The sequence below is a fragment of the Simochromis diagramma genome, unplaced genomic scaffold, assembly GCF_900408965.1.
Source record: "Simochromis diagramma unplaced genomic scaffold, fSimDia1.1 OVJJ01000338.1, whole genome shotgun sequence".
NCBI lineage: Eukaryota > Metazoa > Chordata > Actinopteri > Cichliformes > Cichlidae > Simochromis > Simochromis diagramma.
The window spans coordinates 321,353-339,171 of NW_024387088.1; the positions used below are offsets into that span (position 1 = coordinate 321,353).

A 17,819-nucleotide genomic window follows, 5' to 3' on the forward strand; every position below is an offset into this window, starting at 1 on the left:
GCTTTAGGTTTATTTGTCTCGTTATTTTAATTGTGTTTTTTTTTTTGGGGGGGGGGGAGAGACAAAATTAGAAAACTGTTTTAAGTAAAATATATATATATATATATATATATAAATAATATAAAAAAATAAAAAATAATAATAAGGTGAGGTGACAGAGCATTGGGAGGTAAATCTTGTCCTTCAGTAAAAGCATCCTCCAATAACAGCTGAGATTTCACTTTCAGTGAAACAAATCTGTAATACGTTTTTTACTTCAGTACAGACATAAATGAATGTGTAAATCAGCCCCTGCTGTACTGCTGTTGGATGAAGCACTGTTGTCACGCTGAGCTAATCTAACAAACAGCTCAGGTCGGCATGCTTTCATGTGGATGACCTCTGTGAATTGAACAACATTGCTGACCTGTGATGATAACACAACAACACAAGGCTGAACTGCAGCACAGATGTTAGTCACTGAATAAATGATGCAAACACACTGAAATCATTTGCAAATGAACTTTATCTGAGAAGCAATTATCTGGAAACATTTTGCCTCAAATTTAAGTTTAATTAGTTGGAAAATCCAAAATAACAAAAGGTTCAAAATATAAAAATCAGTGTTTCAAAGAGAAGACCTGCTTTTCTTTAAGAGACATTTTTAAATAGAATAAGGCCTAAAACAACAGAACTATGTATTAGATATTCCTTCTGTAAGAAGGAAGAAGAAAGTTGAGCTTGATAAAAACAATCAGTATGTCAGAGTGACAGTTAGGAACTTTAACAAAACAAACACATGGAAAGCACCTTTAGCTCCAAGCTGTCCCGAAAGACAAAATAAATACCTACAACCACATCACAGCAAACATGTTTACATGAGTTCAACCTGATCTAATACTGTTATAGTCCGCTCTCTAAAGGGCAGAATAAAGTAAGATTTCACCCATAATACAAAACAAAGTGCAAATATTCACTCATATCTCCTCAAAATACAAGATGACTCTAAGAGGCTCTTAAACAGGTTTCATTTTCTTAGTATCTAAACTAGCATTTCATGTTCCCACAAGCTACAAAAAAAGTTCAAACTAACGCAGGTATAAATGCAAGAACAGTTAAAGCACTTCAGATCTAGTTCTTGTGAAAGGACATCCAATTAGACTTAAGTGTTTCTTTGTAAATAACCTCACATGCAAGAGAATTTATATGTGAGGTTATTCAGATTTGATCAAAGTCTCACAAAACAATTTCAGTCTTAGTGCTGCAGTACAACCTGTGGTTAAACCCTTTGGAAGTCAACAGACCAGTCATACAATCTCAGGCACCATCACAGGGATTAAAGGTAGAATTCAGGTCCAAACAAACTGCAGGACGTCATGAAATTCACCTGCTGCAGGCCCATTGTGCCCACAGGAGGCTGGAAAAGTTCTTCGGCTCCTTAAACAAATAAGAAACATCTCAAAGTAAGTAAGAAGTTGGCACTTTCTCCTCTCTTAATGTTTCCAATGTGCCCATGAGCAAGGCATCAAAATTTTAGGTCCTCACGCTTTTGAAGTTTGATCCCAGAAGTCGAATTTGGCAAAAAGGATGGTTGTTGTTGACTCCAAGAAAATTACAGGACATAGTGAAATCCTCCTGCTGCAGAGCTGCTGTGTCCACATGAGGCTGGAAAAATCAATGCTTTTAATTAACGTTCAAGTAAAGTGGGTGATGCTTGCGCCTCTGTTAATGTTTCCAATGCGTCCACCTACAAAGCTGCACTCGCAAGCTGGAGTAACAAAGAACAGACACAAAAACAGTTTTCCTTAATTTCCATCCTTCAGCCATGAGGTAAATGCATAAATATTTAAGACTTACTCATACTTCTGTTTTTCAATGCTTCAACTCAGTGAACCGGTGTCCTGCGACTGCGACACAGAGCAGAATAAAAACACAGAAAACCACAAGTGGGATCAGTCGGCTCCGACGGGACAAACCACCTGCCAAACAGAGATGAGATCTACTGTAAGACACAACATGACATGTTTTGACATGACATGTCACATTTATTAAACTATTAAGCACAGACGTTACCTGACAGTGAAATGAAGTTAGAATTACTGAGATATCAGTCCTGATGGTCACTTTAATGCTACAAGTCCCAGAATTCTCAGGGCAGCAAACATGACTTTGTCAAAAACCACAAGAGAATAACTGATACATTTACTGCTTCACAGAAATAAATAAAGAGATCTGCAGAGCTGCTCCCAGGATATTACACTACACTTCCTGCATCTACTTCAAAGTAAAGCAGCGCATGTTAAACATTTTGAGGACTACACAGAGAGGCTGCCATCAGTGAGAGAAAACTGCATCATAAAGGTGATTTAAATCCATTTCAAGACTTTTTAATTGTCTTGATTTGTTCCTCATGTTCTCACCTTTACTGTGAAACTCGTCCATCGGCTCAGGAGTTTGGAGAGTTTCAGGATGCACTGGTGTCTCTGTTGTCATAGTTTCAGCTGAATATAAGATTGTAAGAACATTTAATTATTTACAATAAAATAATATCCAGAAGTCTTTAAGGAGCAACACCAAAATAAGTTGTTGGTAAAATAACCCAAGCACACCGGTCTTTAGGGAAAGATTGAAACAAAACAACAAAAATCCTTTCGGTCTGACTCACCAACAATCAGATGAACAATTGAAGACTTTGTTTGACTCTTTAACTTTGGGATGAAACATTTGTATCTTCCTTCATCTTCTAGTGTCACATTAGTGATTCTTAGTGAGATGTTTCCTTCTCTCAGGCCGTCTGTGAACAACGCCGTCCTCCCGACGTACGATGGGATCTTCATGTCGGGGACCTCGTGGGCGTCTCTGTAAAGATGAACATATTCCACTCGACTCAGACGGTCGTTGGGGTCAGGACGACGATCGGGCCTCGACCACTCCACCGTCAAACTCGCCACATTAAACTTTGGCTCCACGCGACACGGCAGGATGACATCATCACCTGGAGCGGCCAGGATAGGCTGAAGTGATCCGACCACATCAAACTCACCTGAGGAGGAGAAATAAATACACACATCCTGCTTAAAAAGTCAAGTATTTTCAAATAATCATTCACTGGTGTTGTCCTTACAAAAAAAATAAAAAATAAAAAAATAAATAAAAAAATAAATAAATATATATCTATATCTATCTACCTTCTAAACACTTCTAATTTCATAAAAAGGTTATGAAGAGCAAATTTTATTTCATTTATAAAAAAAAGTAGCCACGCCACAGCTTCAGACAAAAGGCACAGAGCTCACCGCACAGTGAGCTCTGTGTAGTCTTTTGACCTTCTCCCTGATAAAAAAAAAAAAAAAGGCCTTAAACCCAACAAATACATGTCCTCAAATAAGTACAATAGTAGAGTGTCAGCAGAAATACTGTGTATTAATTGAGAATGGGAGGACAAATGAACCAAGCTAATGTATGCACTTAAAGCCTGGTGGGGCTTGGGATTACATTGTCTGTGGTCACCTCTTGGCTGAAAGAACCTATTTTTCCCCACACACAAAACCCCTTATAAAGGCTTCGGTTGTAATGGCTTACCAAGCCATTACATGAGTTGACTGATTGTTTTGCTTTTCCATTATGTTCCATCACAAGTCATGTAGTATAATTTAGTTCACAGCTGTTGAAAACAGTCTAACAGCTTATGTAGAAACCAAAATACCACCAGGACATTTTAGGATTTTATTCATATTAAAGTATTTACTAGTTTGACTGTGTTTCTTCTTAACACTGCCAACATCCACCACACAACACATTAAATTACCATTGAGTTTCATCATTGTTTTAAATTGCTTTGTTAAATTAAATGTTGTATATATATATTACTGTATCCATACATACAGGAACGCTTCACATTAGAATATAAATCTCGTTTAGTTAGATCATCAAACCCAACTACATGTGCGAGCCATCATATGTATAGCTTTATAGCTTACCTTCAAGAGACACGATGGGGGAAAGCAACAACAAGAACGTGAATATAGTAGAAACACTGACACTTGACTCTTCTGTGTCCATCTTCGACAGGACTATGTGACTGCAGAGCAGCTGATGAATGACCGGTCTGTGGGCATGTTGGAACTAATCACCTGACAAAGATTGAGTCATGCTCTGGGCCATGAGTCAGCTGCCTGCCAACATTATGTCACGCGTCGACGTGTTTTCAGGTTAAACATAACCGTTCCGTGAGAATAAAGTAATTTTAATCTTACTTTTAAAGAGAGGTTTGGAGTGCTGTAATATTTTAGCCAATGCGTAGAAGACGTTATACATTCAGACAGGAGCGGTTTGAATCCAGGAAGCGCTCGTTCTCATTAATGATCAAACAGTATTGTAGATCAGAGCAGAAGCGGCTCACCTTTTCAGTCAGAAGTTTCATTAGCTGATCGCGGCCATCGGGTTCTTTATCGAGGGGAGAAAACTTTATGAAAAACAGTAGTGATGGTCCGCCTGAAGCTGACGCACCAGTGCGTGTGTGCAACGGTGTGCAAGGGAGAGAGAAAGACGACGAGGAGGGAGTGGCTTATGTTTCCCTTCCAGGTTATGCTTCTTTTTAAAAAATACATTATTATTATTATTATTATTATTATTATTATTATTATTATTATTATTATTATACTTTCATGTTTCCATAAATACTCATGTCTTGTTTTTTCTTCATTTTCGTCTGCTTGTCCAATTCAGGTTTCGGGAGGGTGGAGTGGTGGAGCCTATAGCAGCTATCATAGTGCTCAGAGGTGGATTACACACACTTAAATGCCGTGTTTAACAATCATTGTCTAGTCCTCCTCCACCTGATCTCCTAACAGCGATGAGAATCACTTTTCTTCCAGTCCTCTGCTTCCTGACGTATGGACAGAGGTGAGGACTTTTAACATATGGTCATTATTTCTGAAGCTCCATTGTTGGGTCACTAACAGCCTGAGGCATGACACCAACAGTAATCGTGTATGTAATAACAGAGAGAAGGAACAGAAAGGTGAAACCTTAGAATAGGACAAACTGGCTTCTGAGAAGTCTGAGCTGGAACAAAATGCCAACATTCAAAGTCAATTACAAGAAGTGCTGTGTAAGGTGGGGCTCTGAAGTTGTGCGATTTGAGTTCCCAGGCACAAACTGCAGTGTGTGCAGGGACTCATCAGCTCATCGACAAAGGCTTTCCTGTGTCACGGTTTGGCTGATTCAGGCCTGTTGATGGACTGCCTAATCTAAAGATAATGTCTCGACTTGTTGAGTTTACTACCACTGGGACCCAGTGTATCCAGATCCCAGGGTATCCAAGTCATGCTGCAAACATGTTTTAGATAATCTGTTTTCAGTTTAAAGTTGCAATCAGTGACAATCACATGACTCTGGTTTGTGTGGTCTGACATATTTAAAAACCACTTTGCCTTTTTTCTGTTGAAGGTCATCGGGAGATGGTTGTGGGCAGTTTTTAGGTTTCATGTTAAAAACTGTTGTAACCCTGTTTCAGAAGGGTTCAAACTGAACTGATGAAGAAATGAAAGGTACAGTTTAATTTGCTTTTAGAAAATGTTATTTCTATAAATCAAAGAAATCAAACTTTTATCTGATTATGTAATCTACTTGTGTGTGTCTAAGTGTTCTTATTTCCTTTCCTACACATTGCAATGTCACAAAATTCAGAGCTCTGCCTTACGCGTCCAGTGTGGATGTTGGGTGCGATCACTTTATTTCTGCTCAGGTGCCTTAAAGCTGTCATGTCTGGGCTTCCTCTACCTCATCTCCTGACAATAAGTCTGAGTCACCTCCCATAATCCCGAGTAACATCCATCCTGCCTCTGTCAGCCCTTTCCTTCCTAAAGTATGGACTAAAGTTGAAAATTGGAGTTAGTGAGTTCCTTTCACTACAAAATTTTATTTTGAAAGGGGTACGATTACTGTACATTTCACAAATCCTGTTAAACTGAATTTAAAAAGTGTGTGTGTGTGAAAGCTTACCTCCAATGCTTTCATCCCGCCTACCTGATAAGAAGGAATATGACGGAATATATAAATGCTGTATGATATTTATTCCCTTTTTATCGCTGTCACATGCAGCGTGGTAGTTTGTGCAGAACACTGGGAGTACAAAAGCTTTCTGATGCTGAGAACCACAGCTTTAATAAAGAATGGACTGTTAAGTGTTCATTGAGTGTGTCGCTGTATGTTTCTCTGTCCCTACGGTGCATCGACTTCCTGCTCATACCAGCCATCCCTGCAATAGATGGACTACTGTAGAATACAACAGGAAATTCCTTTGCAACATCTACAGCTTCTGCTTAACTACTCACTTATTTTTTTTCTACAAGCCCATCCAAATGTAGCAACCACAAACCAGCAATTAGAGGAAATGTAGGATAAATTTAGCACATACAGATTAGGCAAAGAGGATGTTTAACCTCACTGAACTTCTTCATTTGGCCAAAGACTAAGATAGCTGGTTTACTAACACACTCTTTATATTTACACATATTTTAAAATAGCATCAGCTAAAATGTAACTGCACATCCTCCATAGAGTGATGAACATTTACTTTATTTCAGCTCTCCTACTCCCCTCTTACAGAATAATATATTGTATATATTCGATTGTAATTTAGACATGATGATAATATTTGGAGTCACAGAAGAGAAAACTCAGCAGAGCTGTTCCATGAGTCTTTAACTCAATCTGTGAGTTTACATCATCATCTGAATGGATGCCAAATTTGTATTTTTTTTTTTTTTATTCTAGTACTGTCTGTGTGTGTAAACTCCAGAAATTAAGGGATATCACATAAATATCTGGAAAAAAAGACATTGACGTTCTCCTTTAAGTGTTGTACAAATCACCTTCCCACAGTGTGTCAATTGATCTTCTTGCAGGATTGAAGTTTTCTCCTAATAACATTGCACTATTTGAATTCAGAGTTTAATAAATATTCCATAACGTCACTTCATTGTGATACACTTCTTGGTAAAGACAGTAAACATTTGAAATTTGTGGTATCGAAGATGAAACTGTGACATACATCCTCCACAAATAGGTTTACAAAGCCGCTCTGACACTGTGAGCTCACCAACTCTGTGCACCATTATTGAGCCAAATGTGTGAAAAGTCAATCATGTGTGGCCATCTGTTTTTGCATTTTATAAATAGATGTAGCAACAAACTGATCAGCCTGTGATGTTTTACTTCAGAATACCAGAGGAAGCACGCCTCTGTATTTCATATGAATTCACAGGAGACTCATTTAAATGCTTTACAATAAATGATTTAAATAGCTGTACAAAAAAAGACCATTACAAGTTTGTTTACCACAGAAGCTTACTTTGTGATTACTGTTACTCGTGCTCATTTTGATATGTGTTCTGGTTTTCAGTCTCATGGTATTAGTCTTCATTTTTCTCCTTAACTCAATAAGTTTTGGTTCATTTTTGATTCACTCGAGCTCATTTAGACATTTACCTACAAAATGCTGATTTAAGTTAGTGTGTAAACTCACTGCTGGATGGCAGTTGATTGTACTGAACTGACTTCTGTTTTATTACCCCTCCCAACTTAAGCGCAAAATTGTAGCTATGGGGTCCTCTGTAGGGAGCCAGAGAGACAGAACATAAAGTATGTTCCACTGCAGCTGCGGTTGCCGGTTTCGCCTCTGAGTACAGAGTAGTTGTGACGAAAGATCTGTGTTTAACAGACATTGAAAAACATTAGCAATAGTAAAATCAGGAATTTTAAAAAAAAACACCCAAAACCTGGTCAATAAACAATCGATGTTTACCCTATTGTATATTTATAAAATAAAAGAATAACCTATACAAATGCTACTTTACTTTAAATAGAGGATGGAAAGAGTTTTTTAATCATTGCTGGTTTATGGGTAATATGACACAAAGTTGTTTGGTGGCAAGAAACATTTAGTTTAATAAAGAGCCAGGCTGCTGCTAATCTACCTGGAGCACATATTATGGTGATAATGAAAATGTATGAGTAAAGATGGTGTTGAGACTTTATCGCAGTTAAATACATTATTTATTTCCAATACAGCCTTTTAATAACCCCACCGAGTCCATGTTTGGAGTAGAAGCCTGATTTCAAGCAGCAATGACTACAGCAAGACAGCTCCCTAGAAAACAGAACCAGCTTTAACCCCAGTCAGATAGCCACACTGTTAGACCTCTGTGTTACCACCATGAATTGTAAATACAATGAGGCCATGGATTTGCCACGAGGGAGCCCGTGTTACCTATTGTAGCCAACCTTTACATGGAGAAAGTGGAAAGTAAAGGCTTTTTAAAAGAACAGCACCAAGCTGCTGTTACAGGTATGTGGATGCAACCTGGGTCACAATCAAAACCTAAGAAGTAGAAGCCTTTGCTGTTCACATCAACTCAGTGGATAGAAATATAAAGTTCCCCAGGGAAGATACAAAGGATAACAGTTGCACATTGAGGAGAATAGAAATCTGAAGTTTACCAGAAGCCTCCACACACAGAGCAGTGCCTCCTCTTTGACTCCCACCACCCTCTGGAGCACAAACTTGGACACAAACTGCAGTGTGTGCAGGGAATCATCAGCTCATCGACAAAGGCTTTCCTGTGTCATGGTTTGGCTGATTCAGGCCTCTTGATGGACTGCCTAATCTAAGGATAATGTGTGGACTCGTTGAGTTTACTACCACTGGGACCCAGTGTATCCAGATCCCAGGGTATCAGAGTCATGCATCAAACATTTTATAGATACTCTGTTTTCAGTTTAAAGTTGCAGTCAGCGACAACCACCTGACTCTGGTTTGTGTGGTCTGACATATTTAAAACCACTTTGCCTATTTTCTATTTAAGGTCTTTAGGAGGTGGTTGTGGGCAGTTTTTAGGTTTCATGTTAAAAACTGTTGTAACCCCATTTCTTTAGGGTCCAAACTGAACTGATAAAGTTTAATTAGTTTTAGAAAATATTATTTATATAAATCAAAGAAATAGTTCAATAGGAAGTGCCCATAGTTTAAGCACCTTGAAGCCACTGTTGTTGTGATTTGGCGCTATATAAATAAAAGTGACTTGAATAGAAATGATCTGATTATGTAATCTACTTGTGTGTGCCTAAGTGTTCTTATTTCCTTTCCTACACATTGCAATGCCACAAAATTCAGAGCTCTGCCTTACTCGTCCAGTGTGGATGTTGGGTGCGATCACTTTGTTCCTGCTCAGGCACCTTAAAGCTGTCATGTCCGGGCCTCTTCTACGTCATCTCCTGGCAGCAACAAGTCTGAGTCATCTCCCACAAGTCTAAGTAACATCCTTCATGCCTCCCTCCCTCCCTCAGCCATTTCCTTCCTGACGTATGCAGAAAAGTTGAAAATTGGAGTTTTATTTTCACTTTCACTTTGTTCTTCTCACATGAAAAAGAATAGGTTTCATGAAATATAGTAAATGTTAATTAATCATTGCTGGGTTTATGGGGTAAATATGATACACAAAGTTGTTTGGTGGCAAGAAACCATTTAGTATTAATAACTAGAGCCTGGCTGCAATCAGAATCTACACTGGAATCAACAATTATTATGGTGAATAAATGAAAAATGTAATAAAGGAGTAAAGAAGAGACAGAAGGAACGCTCTTAAAATATAAGTGTTGATGTTGCATCACTGGTCCACTAGAGGGCACTCTGCAACTTGTCATAAACACAAACCAGCTGAATCATGCAGAGCATACGTGTAACCCAGGACTTGTTGTGACAATAAAATTATATAGCTAAAATTGTTATATAGCTAAAAATTTCTACTAAAAATTAATTAACAAGCATTTTAAATGAAAACAAAATTGTGTGATCCCCGATTAGCTTCTCTCTTGTTTGTTGTGGTTAGTGGTATGCTCAGGCTTCGGTCTTCAGTAGTTGTGGATGCTCCATGGCTCTGTCCTGAAAATCTGAGTTTGACTTGATCTGCTTGAACAAACTCAGTTTGTGGGATCATAAGACGATTTTTTCTGCAATATTGTCGAATTTAAAAAAAATAAAAAAAGAAGAGGTGTTTACTTTATCCTAATTAAATGCATTATTTATTCCAATACAGCCTATTAATAACCCTCCTGAGCCTATATTTGGAGTAAGTCTTTTAAGTTCTCATCTGAACTCCATATTATTCTGTACTGGCCTGATTTCAAGCAGCAATGACTACAGCAAGACAGCTCCCTAGAAAAAAGATCCAGCTTTACCCCCAGTCAGATATGCACACTGTTAGACCTCTGTGTTACCACCATGAATTGTAAATACAATGAGGCCATAGATTTGCCACAGGCTGCCCCGTGTTACCTATTGTAGCCAACCTTTACATGGAGCAAGTGGAAAGTAAAGGCTTTTTAAAGGGACAGCACCAAGCTGCTGTTACAGGTATGTGGATAATACCTGGGTCACAATCAAAACCTAAGAAGTAGAAGCCTTTACTGTTCACATCAACTCAGTGGGTAGAAATATAAAGTTCCCCAGGGAAGATACAAAGGATAACAGTTTGCTATTTCTGGAATGTGCTTTGCACATTGAGCAGCATGGAAACCTCAACATTGAAGTTTACCAGAAGCCTCCACACACAGAGCAGTGCCTCCTCTTTGACTCTCACCACCCTCTGGAACACAAACTTGGAGTAATCAGGACCCTACAGCACTGGGCAGAAAATGTTCCCTCTAAGCCAGATGAGAAAGAAAAGGAACACACACATGTAAAGAAAACTCTTAAAACATGTGGAAATCCCAACTGGGCTTTCATCAAATCATCAAAGATGCACAGAAAAGAAGATCAGGGAAGACAAATGGTTTGAAAGAGGAGTGAAAGAGGCCATCTATGTCTACTGTGAAAGGCCATCCTTGAACATAGACACTAACTGTTTGCTACCTACAATCCAGTTTTGAGACACATCTCAAACCTTCAAGAAAATTAAAGAATTCCAGTGGCTTTCATAACTAAAAAAAAAAAAATCTAAAAAACCCCAAAACTTTTGTGCACAGCTTTTTCTGTTTAACATTTTTCAACCGTGAAGTAAGTGCGTAAAATCAAACATACATAAGCATATACCTTTTTAATAACACCCCGGCCTATGTTTGGAGAAATAGATCCACCTAAACTCCAGATACACATATAAATTATTCAGTTTTGGCCCAAATTAGAAAGCATTAGAACCTGATGAAGCAGTTAGTTTTTATGTCTGGATTGGCTGCAAACATAAAGTTTATACAGAATCACAGAAAGGAAATGAAAACAATATGATGGGATATGACGAAGCACGGTGGATGTGAAATTTCACCCAACAGATACGTTTACAGTTTCAGTGAAAATGAAATCTACTACAGATTATGACGTAAGGTATAATTCTTCGTAGATGATAAATTAGTTTCTGTGATATCTTTATAATTCAGTACCGTCATAGAAGAAAGCATAAAGCAGCCTCTGCTCACTTTTAGATAAAACACTGATGCCATAAGCTAACGCAGTGCTATGACCTATGTGCTGACTTCACATTCTCACCCACATTACTCATCCATGATTCCTTGATGCTAACACAACATAAGATGCCTATCATGTGATGTAACAGCTGAAATCCAGAACAGATTTTAATCACTGAATATATGACGCAAACACACTGCAATCACTTGGAAATGCACTTTATGTGGCTGTTTTTTGTTGCATGAAACCGAATAAACACTGTTTCAAATATCACATAAATTCATTTGATAATGCAGGAGTGACAAGAGTTTCAAACTTCAAAAATCAGAACAATCGTTTAAAAAAAAAGACCAATTTTTTAAGAATTTAAATATGAAGAAGCTCAAATAAACAGAACAATGAATATTTAACTTTGATGATATTGGCTCTTTTCTCCATAAATATAGCTGCGTGGCTCAAAAGCCCGTTAATTGTCAGTGTTAAGTAACTGAAAAGCACTTTAGAGTTCAGAGGATGGAAAAGTTCTTCCTGATAAAGGAAACATACCTCTAAAATGACATCCAAATACTGAAATCCTAAAACTGATACAGAAACAATGTGTCATTATAAGAAAACTAAGAGATGAAAAAGCACCTACAGCTCCAGGCTGTCTCAATACATTACTGCTGGATTTGACTCTTTAAAAAAACACAAACACAAAACTCCCCTCAGTTCCCACCAATCCTCAGTTTTTCATATATCCTGCAAGTGTGTATATATGCAAAACACTGAAGTCACGTTATATGTAGTGCAAAGTTATGTGAACAGAGCTAAATCTTTCCTTGTGAGCAAAATAACTTAACATAAAAGTAACAAAAACAAATTCAGCTTTAGTGTCGACATGTAAAACACAAAGTGCTGCAACACATCACTTCAACAGATTTAAAGTAACCGTATACTCTGAAGCCAGAGTTCAACTTTGGCTCAGATGATGGATCCTGTTTCTGCACTCGAAACTACTTGACATCAGCTGACCAGTCACTGAAGGCACGGTCATCATTTACAGGAGTTAAAGTTCATTTGGGTCCAAACAGATTATGGGACACGTCCACTGTGTCCAGAAGAGGCTGGAAGAGTTAATGCTTCGAATCTTCAAACACATATGAAAGATCCGCAGGTACGTAGGCAGCACTCTTCTCTGTTAACAGTTCCAATGCGCCCTTGCACAAAGCAATTCGATTGGACGTTTCTTGAGCTGGAGAAAGATTTTTTTAATCACTTTTGTGTACAGTGATATTTCAAATATTTCAAACGTGAAGTAAATGCATAAAAACAAATATTTAAGACTTTAACATACTTCTGCTTTTTGTGACTCTGTGATCAAACATCCTCCAACTGCGAAGCACAGAAGAATAAACACACAGAGAACCACAACTGGAATCAGTCGGCACCGCTCGGACGAACCACCTGCCAGGAAAAACCAAACAGAGATGAGACCAGCTGTAACTGTCAAACTCACGAAGCTGCACATTTTTATATTTCAATATTTTATTGATAGAAATTTTATGTCTAATCATCAGAATCAGAATACTTTATTAATCCCTAAGGAAATTATATGAAGTTTAATTTTTGGTAGACGATAAGTTAGTTCCTGTGATGTCTTTATAATTCAGTACAGTCATGAAATAAAGCATAAGGCAGCCTCTGCTGCACTTTTAGATAAAACACTGATGTCATAAGCTAACACATAGCACTGCTATGTGCTGACTTCACATTCTCATCCACCCATATTATGGGTACCAATATAAGATAACAATTATCTTATATTGGTATATTGAAACTGTCTTTATAGTAGTAGAATCATAAAATCACTTTCTTTTTCAGTCCACCAGATCATGTTGTTGACTTTTTTGGGACATTTTTTGTGAGGTCAGCAAAGGTGGAGATAAACTGTATTATTTGACAATGGTGAGATAAAGATTTGGCGCATGGATTTGCAAAAGACCTGCATCTGTACTACAATGTGGAAAGCAAAGGCTTTTGTTACAGGCTTAGATCTAGCTGTGTGACAGTGTTACAATGACGAGAGCTGCATTAAATTTGGCATGCATAGAGGTCTGCTCATTATCTCGCAGAACAACCGCTGCCTTACAATCATAATACATGTACTCGTGTCGTAGACCACACACGTATTCAGCTAAGATTAATATGAATGGTTCAGTGTCTCAGGCACTTGCAACATTTATGGTAGGTTTCATATGACCCAAGAGCAAAAAAGTGCTGATTTCAAGACTTTTTCATATTCTGTGTTGGGTGTATGATGGTCTCATGTTCTCACCTTTATTATCTATCTCTTCATTTAAATCAGGAACATGGGAATTTTCAGGACCCAGTTGTGTCTCTGTTGTCCCAGTTTCAGTTAAACTTGGGTCTGAAAGAACAAAATAAATTAAATAAAAATATGTATTTATCAGCTGATATAACTAAAGTCATTGGTCTTATAGGTTTTTAATACTTTTGAGAAAAAATAAACTGAGAAAAAAATGATTTTATCAGTCTGACTCACCAACAATCAGACGAACAATTGAAAACCTTGTTTGACTCTTTAACTTCGGGATGAAACATCTGTATCTTCCTTCATCTTCTTGTGTCACATTAGTGATTCTTAGTGAGATGTTTCCTTCTCTCAGGCTGTCTGTGAACAACGCCGTCCTCCCGATGTACGATGGGAGCTTCATGTCGGGGACCTCGTGGGCGTCTCTGTAAAGATGAACATATTCCACTCGACTCAGACGGTCGTTGGGGTCAGGACGGAGGTCCGGCTTTGACCACTCCACCGTCAACCTCGCCACGTTAAATGCTGGTTCCACTTGACAGGGCAGGATGACATCATCACCTGGAGCTGCTACAACAGGCTGAAGGGATCCAACCACGTGTAACTGACCTGAAGGACAAAAAGGGAGATTTTAAATCTGTCTAGTGGCAGATATAAATCAAATCAACATACAACCAATTAGGCCTTGTTTATATAGCACTTCTCAGACAAATCAGATGCTATTGAAAGAGCTTTTCAAGTGACTAGGACACCCTCCTACAACAGTCATGTTTCTGATTCATGTTTTAGATAACATCAGGCTTATAACTGTCCACTTTTCTTCTTAGTGAAGTGAACATATCATGCATTAACAACACACACACACACACACACACATCTTTGTGCAATCTGTCTTGGCATTTATTTAATCTCAATGTTGCTCAGTTGCTCCTAAATTCCAACCAAACACTGGCCCAGTCCCATCTCCACCAAAAGTCTAATCACTAAGGCCTAATCACTTAATCCTCACAGACTTAACTGACTCCAGAGGCAACTGACATAAGACCTTGATGGTTCAAATCACACCTCTGGTATAAGTACAAAATCTCATGCAGTTATACTTATATATGGCATAGAAAACATAATGTGTTCCTAAGATTTAAATAGGCCAGTGGTACCCAAGTTATAGTAATACAGATTCCAATTCTTTGAGCCTATCCCAGCTAAACAAACTGCTAATGAAAAGGTTCGAGTCAAACATGCAGTCTTAGTATTTCTTCTTCTAACCATGCAAGTATGTAAGTTCATTAAAAAAAGAAAAGAAATCTGTCTAAGATTTTAAAAATGTTTCCAATACACTTTTCATTCATCAATTTTCATTTCTTAAGGGAGTGTTTATGATAGATGAATAATTTATTGGTTATTCAAAAGAAAAAAGAGTAAACCAACCAAATATTTTTAATGAAAAACAAAATCAACAGAGATTTGTGGACAATGCTTTATATCAGTTCAATTCAGCCAAATATTTTTCAGTGATTTGTTTTACGAGGGTAAGATTTGACCAATCAAATCCAAGCAGCCTACTGCCACCAAATATCAATAGAAGTAAACTGAAACGTTACACACAGGCATCACAGCATCTAACGTCATTAGTATCAAAGATGCTGACATGTTTACTTTTTTTGTCTTCATAGAAATTAAAGGGATTGTCTCAGTCATGTTTATTTAATTGGCTACGATAACAGTACAGCCGCATAAGTCTGACAGGTCTCTAAGAGCGCTACATACGAAAACACTTCCATAACACACACACACACACACACACACACACACACATATATATATATATATATATATATATATATATAGAGTAGTAATAATATTTGGCTGCAAAGCAAGGATACCTTACATGTACTTTAAAGCTTACCTTGAGCAAGCCTGAAGACGAAAAGGAGCGGAAAGACGACTATTAGAGTTGAGATAGAAATCCTGTAACTGAACTCTCCTACGCCCATTTTAATATGACAGTAATGCAGAAAATAATTAAAGCATCTCGAAACCAGCTGAATATAAGTCTGAACACGAGCTATAAATACATGAGGGGCGTGTCCTAACAGGTGAATTCCCCAGAAACAAGTGCTTTTAACCTGATTAATTGTACAGTATCAAACTTCAAATGGAGAAAGTAGTGAATATTTATCTCTACTTTTACTGAACTTGAAGTTTGAGAAAGCGACAATTGAACGACACATGGGTGAATATAAAAACCAAACTTCATAAGCAGCTGTGATATCACAGAGAAGAAACTCACCTGTTCGGATCGCAGATTTGTAAATTCACGGTGACCATCGGATTCTCGGAGCAGTGTTTATAAGAAAACTACTTTATTTGGTAAAAGAGAGAGACCGTGGAGCAGCTGCTGCCTCGCTGGTAAAATGAAAGTAAAAAGATCAGAGGAGCGGCAGCAGGGATGGGGGAGGTTACGAAATCAAACACCTCCGTTCCTCATTTTTAGTGAGCAACAGCGGGCAACAACTGAATGAAGTAGCTGCTGAAAGGATCAACATGCAAAGGCCTCACATGGTCCAAGAATGAGCTCCTCTGCCTCCACCGAGTCTGTATATGTGTGCAGTTTGTCTTTCCTCATGGATGCGGCCATTCATTTAAACTTTATTTGCTTTTATCTTGTCTATGTGATAAATACGAACGTGCTGCCAGTGAAACATCAGTGCACCACGGTGTTTATTTGTCGGTATCACCTTGTGTTCAAACATCCTGGTCAGCTGGGACTTTTCTGTGTGGGGTTAAATAGAAGTTGTAGTGGATTTCCATTTCATAGAAGCTCTGCTTTTTCAACCTGGCTGGGATGTGAGAGTGTGCGGTTGCACGTCTCTGTGCGTTAGCTTTATGTTAGACTGGCATCCAGTAAAATCTCACCAAAAATGTATTTGAAACACCCACAACTTCTCCTTAGTTGTGAGCTTGACTTTCTAAAGCCCATCCTGCAGGTTCAAACTGGACTTTAGAGGAACTGGTACACAGATTCACCACAAACCACATCTGTACACGTTAACACTAGATTTACTAAACCTGCCAGGGAAATTTGTTTTGGAGTTTTTATGCTGGTAAGTATGGTAAGTATGGTAAGTATAGCCACAGGCCAGATGATTTGGAACTGTACAGTTTATACTTGTAGATGTTTTAAAATACTATTATTATCTGTTATATACACACCATTCTGCATTTCATCAGTAGCTATTATTCATCTCTGACTCTCTTCCACAGTGTGTCTGTGTCTCAACTTCTTCCGCCAATCCCAGCTGGTCATGTCAGATGGCTGCCCGTCCCTGAGCTTGTTCTGCTGGAGGTGTCTTCCTGTTAAAAGGAGGGTTTCTTTTTTCTTCCCACTGTTGCCACGTGCTGGATCATAGCGGTCAGCTGATTGTTGCGGTTTTCTCTGGGCTATTGTAGAGTCTTTACAATAAAAAGCATCTTGAGATGACTGTTTTTGCAATTTGGAAAAATAAAAAAAAAATTGTAATTGAACTGAATTATCTGCTAAAGTATGACTGCACATCCCACATGTTATTATGTAACCCACTGCTACGTAATAGTATATTATGTCAGTTAAAAGATAAAAGGAGCAACAGGAAGAATAAGACAACAAACATAGATGAAATCACAGAAAAGAGCTGTGGATGTTGGTATCTTTAATCTCTGAGATGAGTTTTCCTCCATAATCTCACAAATATGAGTAATCACTCATATTTCAAGTGAAGTTAGTTAAGTTATTTACTTAGTAACCTGAGTAAACCAATATTAGAAAAAAACGGATACATTTGGAGAGAAATTTGTCTCAAAAGTGTTAGAAAGTTGCATGATACGATCCTAAAGCTTAAATGAATGTTTAATAATGTGCCCAGTGATTTGTGTGTAACTTTTGAGGACCCGCACATGTGTGTAATGCAAATTTCTCTCCATATATTTGGGCCAGCGACCTGTGTCTGGTGAGGTTAACATTTAGTTCAGATGTTGTAATGTTGTAATGTCTTCACTAAATGTCTCAACCTCTGCTTCATACAT

The 17,819-nt window shown here is 38.0% G+C and overlaps 2 protein-coding genes across 6 annotated transcripts; both read right to left on the minus strand.

Moving 5' to 3' along the window:
• Nucleotides 1-236: 236 nt before the first annotated feature.
• LOC120742694 (myelin-oligodendrocyte glycoprotein-like) lies at nt 237-4,350 on the minus strand. 5 transcript variants are annotated; one of them, XM_040046125.1, is made up of 6 exons: nt 3,960-4,264; nt 2,645-3,022; nt 2,400-2,480; nt 1,843-1,958; nt 1,525-1,747; nt 237-1,416 (listed from the first exon to the last, which is right to left on the minus strand). In XM_040046125.1, exons 1-4 carry the CDS (start codon nt 4,039-4,041, stop codon nt 1,852-1,854), a joined length of 648 nt encoding a protein of 215 aa, XP_039902059.1. In that variant the 5' UTR covers nt 4,042-4,264; the 3' UTR covers nt 237-1,416; nt 1,525-1,747; nt 1,843-1,851. The 5 variants fall into 5 exon arrangements, with proteins under 5 accessions (XP_039902059.1, XP_039902061.1, XP_039902062.1 ...); XM_040046127.1 differs by having other exon boundaries at nt 237-1,747; nt 1,843-1,981; nt 3,960-4,350; XM_040046128.1 differs by having other exon boundaries at nt 237-1,747; nt 1,837-1,981; nt 3,960-4,350.
• A 7,295-nt stretch (nt 4,351-11,645) lies between these two features.
• On the minus strand, nt 11,646-16,015 carry LOC120742717 (myelin-oligodendrocyte glycoprotein-like). Its single transcript, XM_040046156.1, has 5 exons — nt 15,664-16,015; nt 13,989-14,366; nt 13,761-13,853; nt 12,780-12,889; nt 11,646-12,677 (listed from the first exon to the last, which is right to left on the minus strand). The coding sequence occupies exons 1-5, from the start codon at nt 15,749-15,751 to the stop codon at nt 12,624-12,626; spliced, it is 723 nt and encodes a 240-aa protein (XP_039902090.1). The 5' UTR covers nt 15,752-16,015; the 3' UTR covers nt 11,646-12,623.
• Between the last annotated feature and the right edge of the window lie 1,804 nt (nt 16,016-17,819).

Excerpts from the sequence above, each read along its gene's own strand:
- LOC120742717 (XM_040046156.1), bottom strand. The coding sequence starts at position 15,751 with ATGGGCGTAGGAGAGTTCAGTTACAGGATTTCTATCTCAACTCTAATA. Across the intron at positions 13,854-13,988 it reads AATTGTTCGTCTGATTGTTG|ACCCAAGTTTAACTGAAACT; the intron begins GTGAGTCAGACT and ends TTGTTCTTTCAG. Across the intron at positions 12,890-13,760 it reads TGAAGAGATAGATAATAAAG|GTGGTTCGTCCGAGCGGTGC; the intron begins GTGAGAACATGA and ends TTTTCCTGGCAG.
- LOC120742694 (XM_040046126.1), bottom strand. The coding sequence starts at position 4,041 with ATGGACACAGAAGAGTCAAGTGTCAGTGTTTCTACTATATTCACGTTC. Across the intron at positions 2,481-2,644 it reads AATTGTTCATCTGATTGTTG|CTGAAACTATGACAACAGAG; the intron begins GTGAGTCAGACC and ends TCTTATATTCAG. Across the intron at positions 1,959-2,399 it reads GGACGAGTTTCACAGTAAAG|GTGGTTTGTCCCGTCGGAGC; the intron begins GTGAGAACATGA and ends TCTGTTTGGCAG.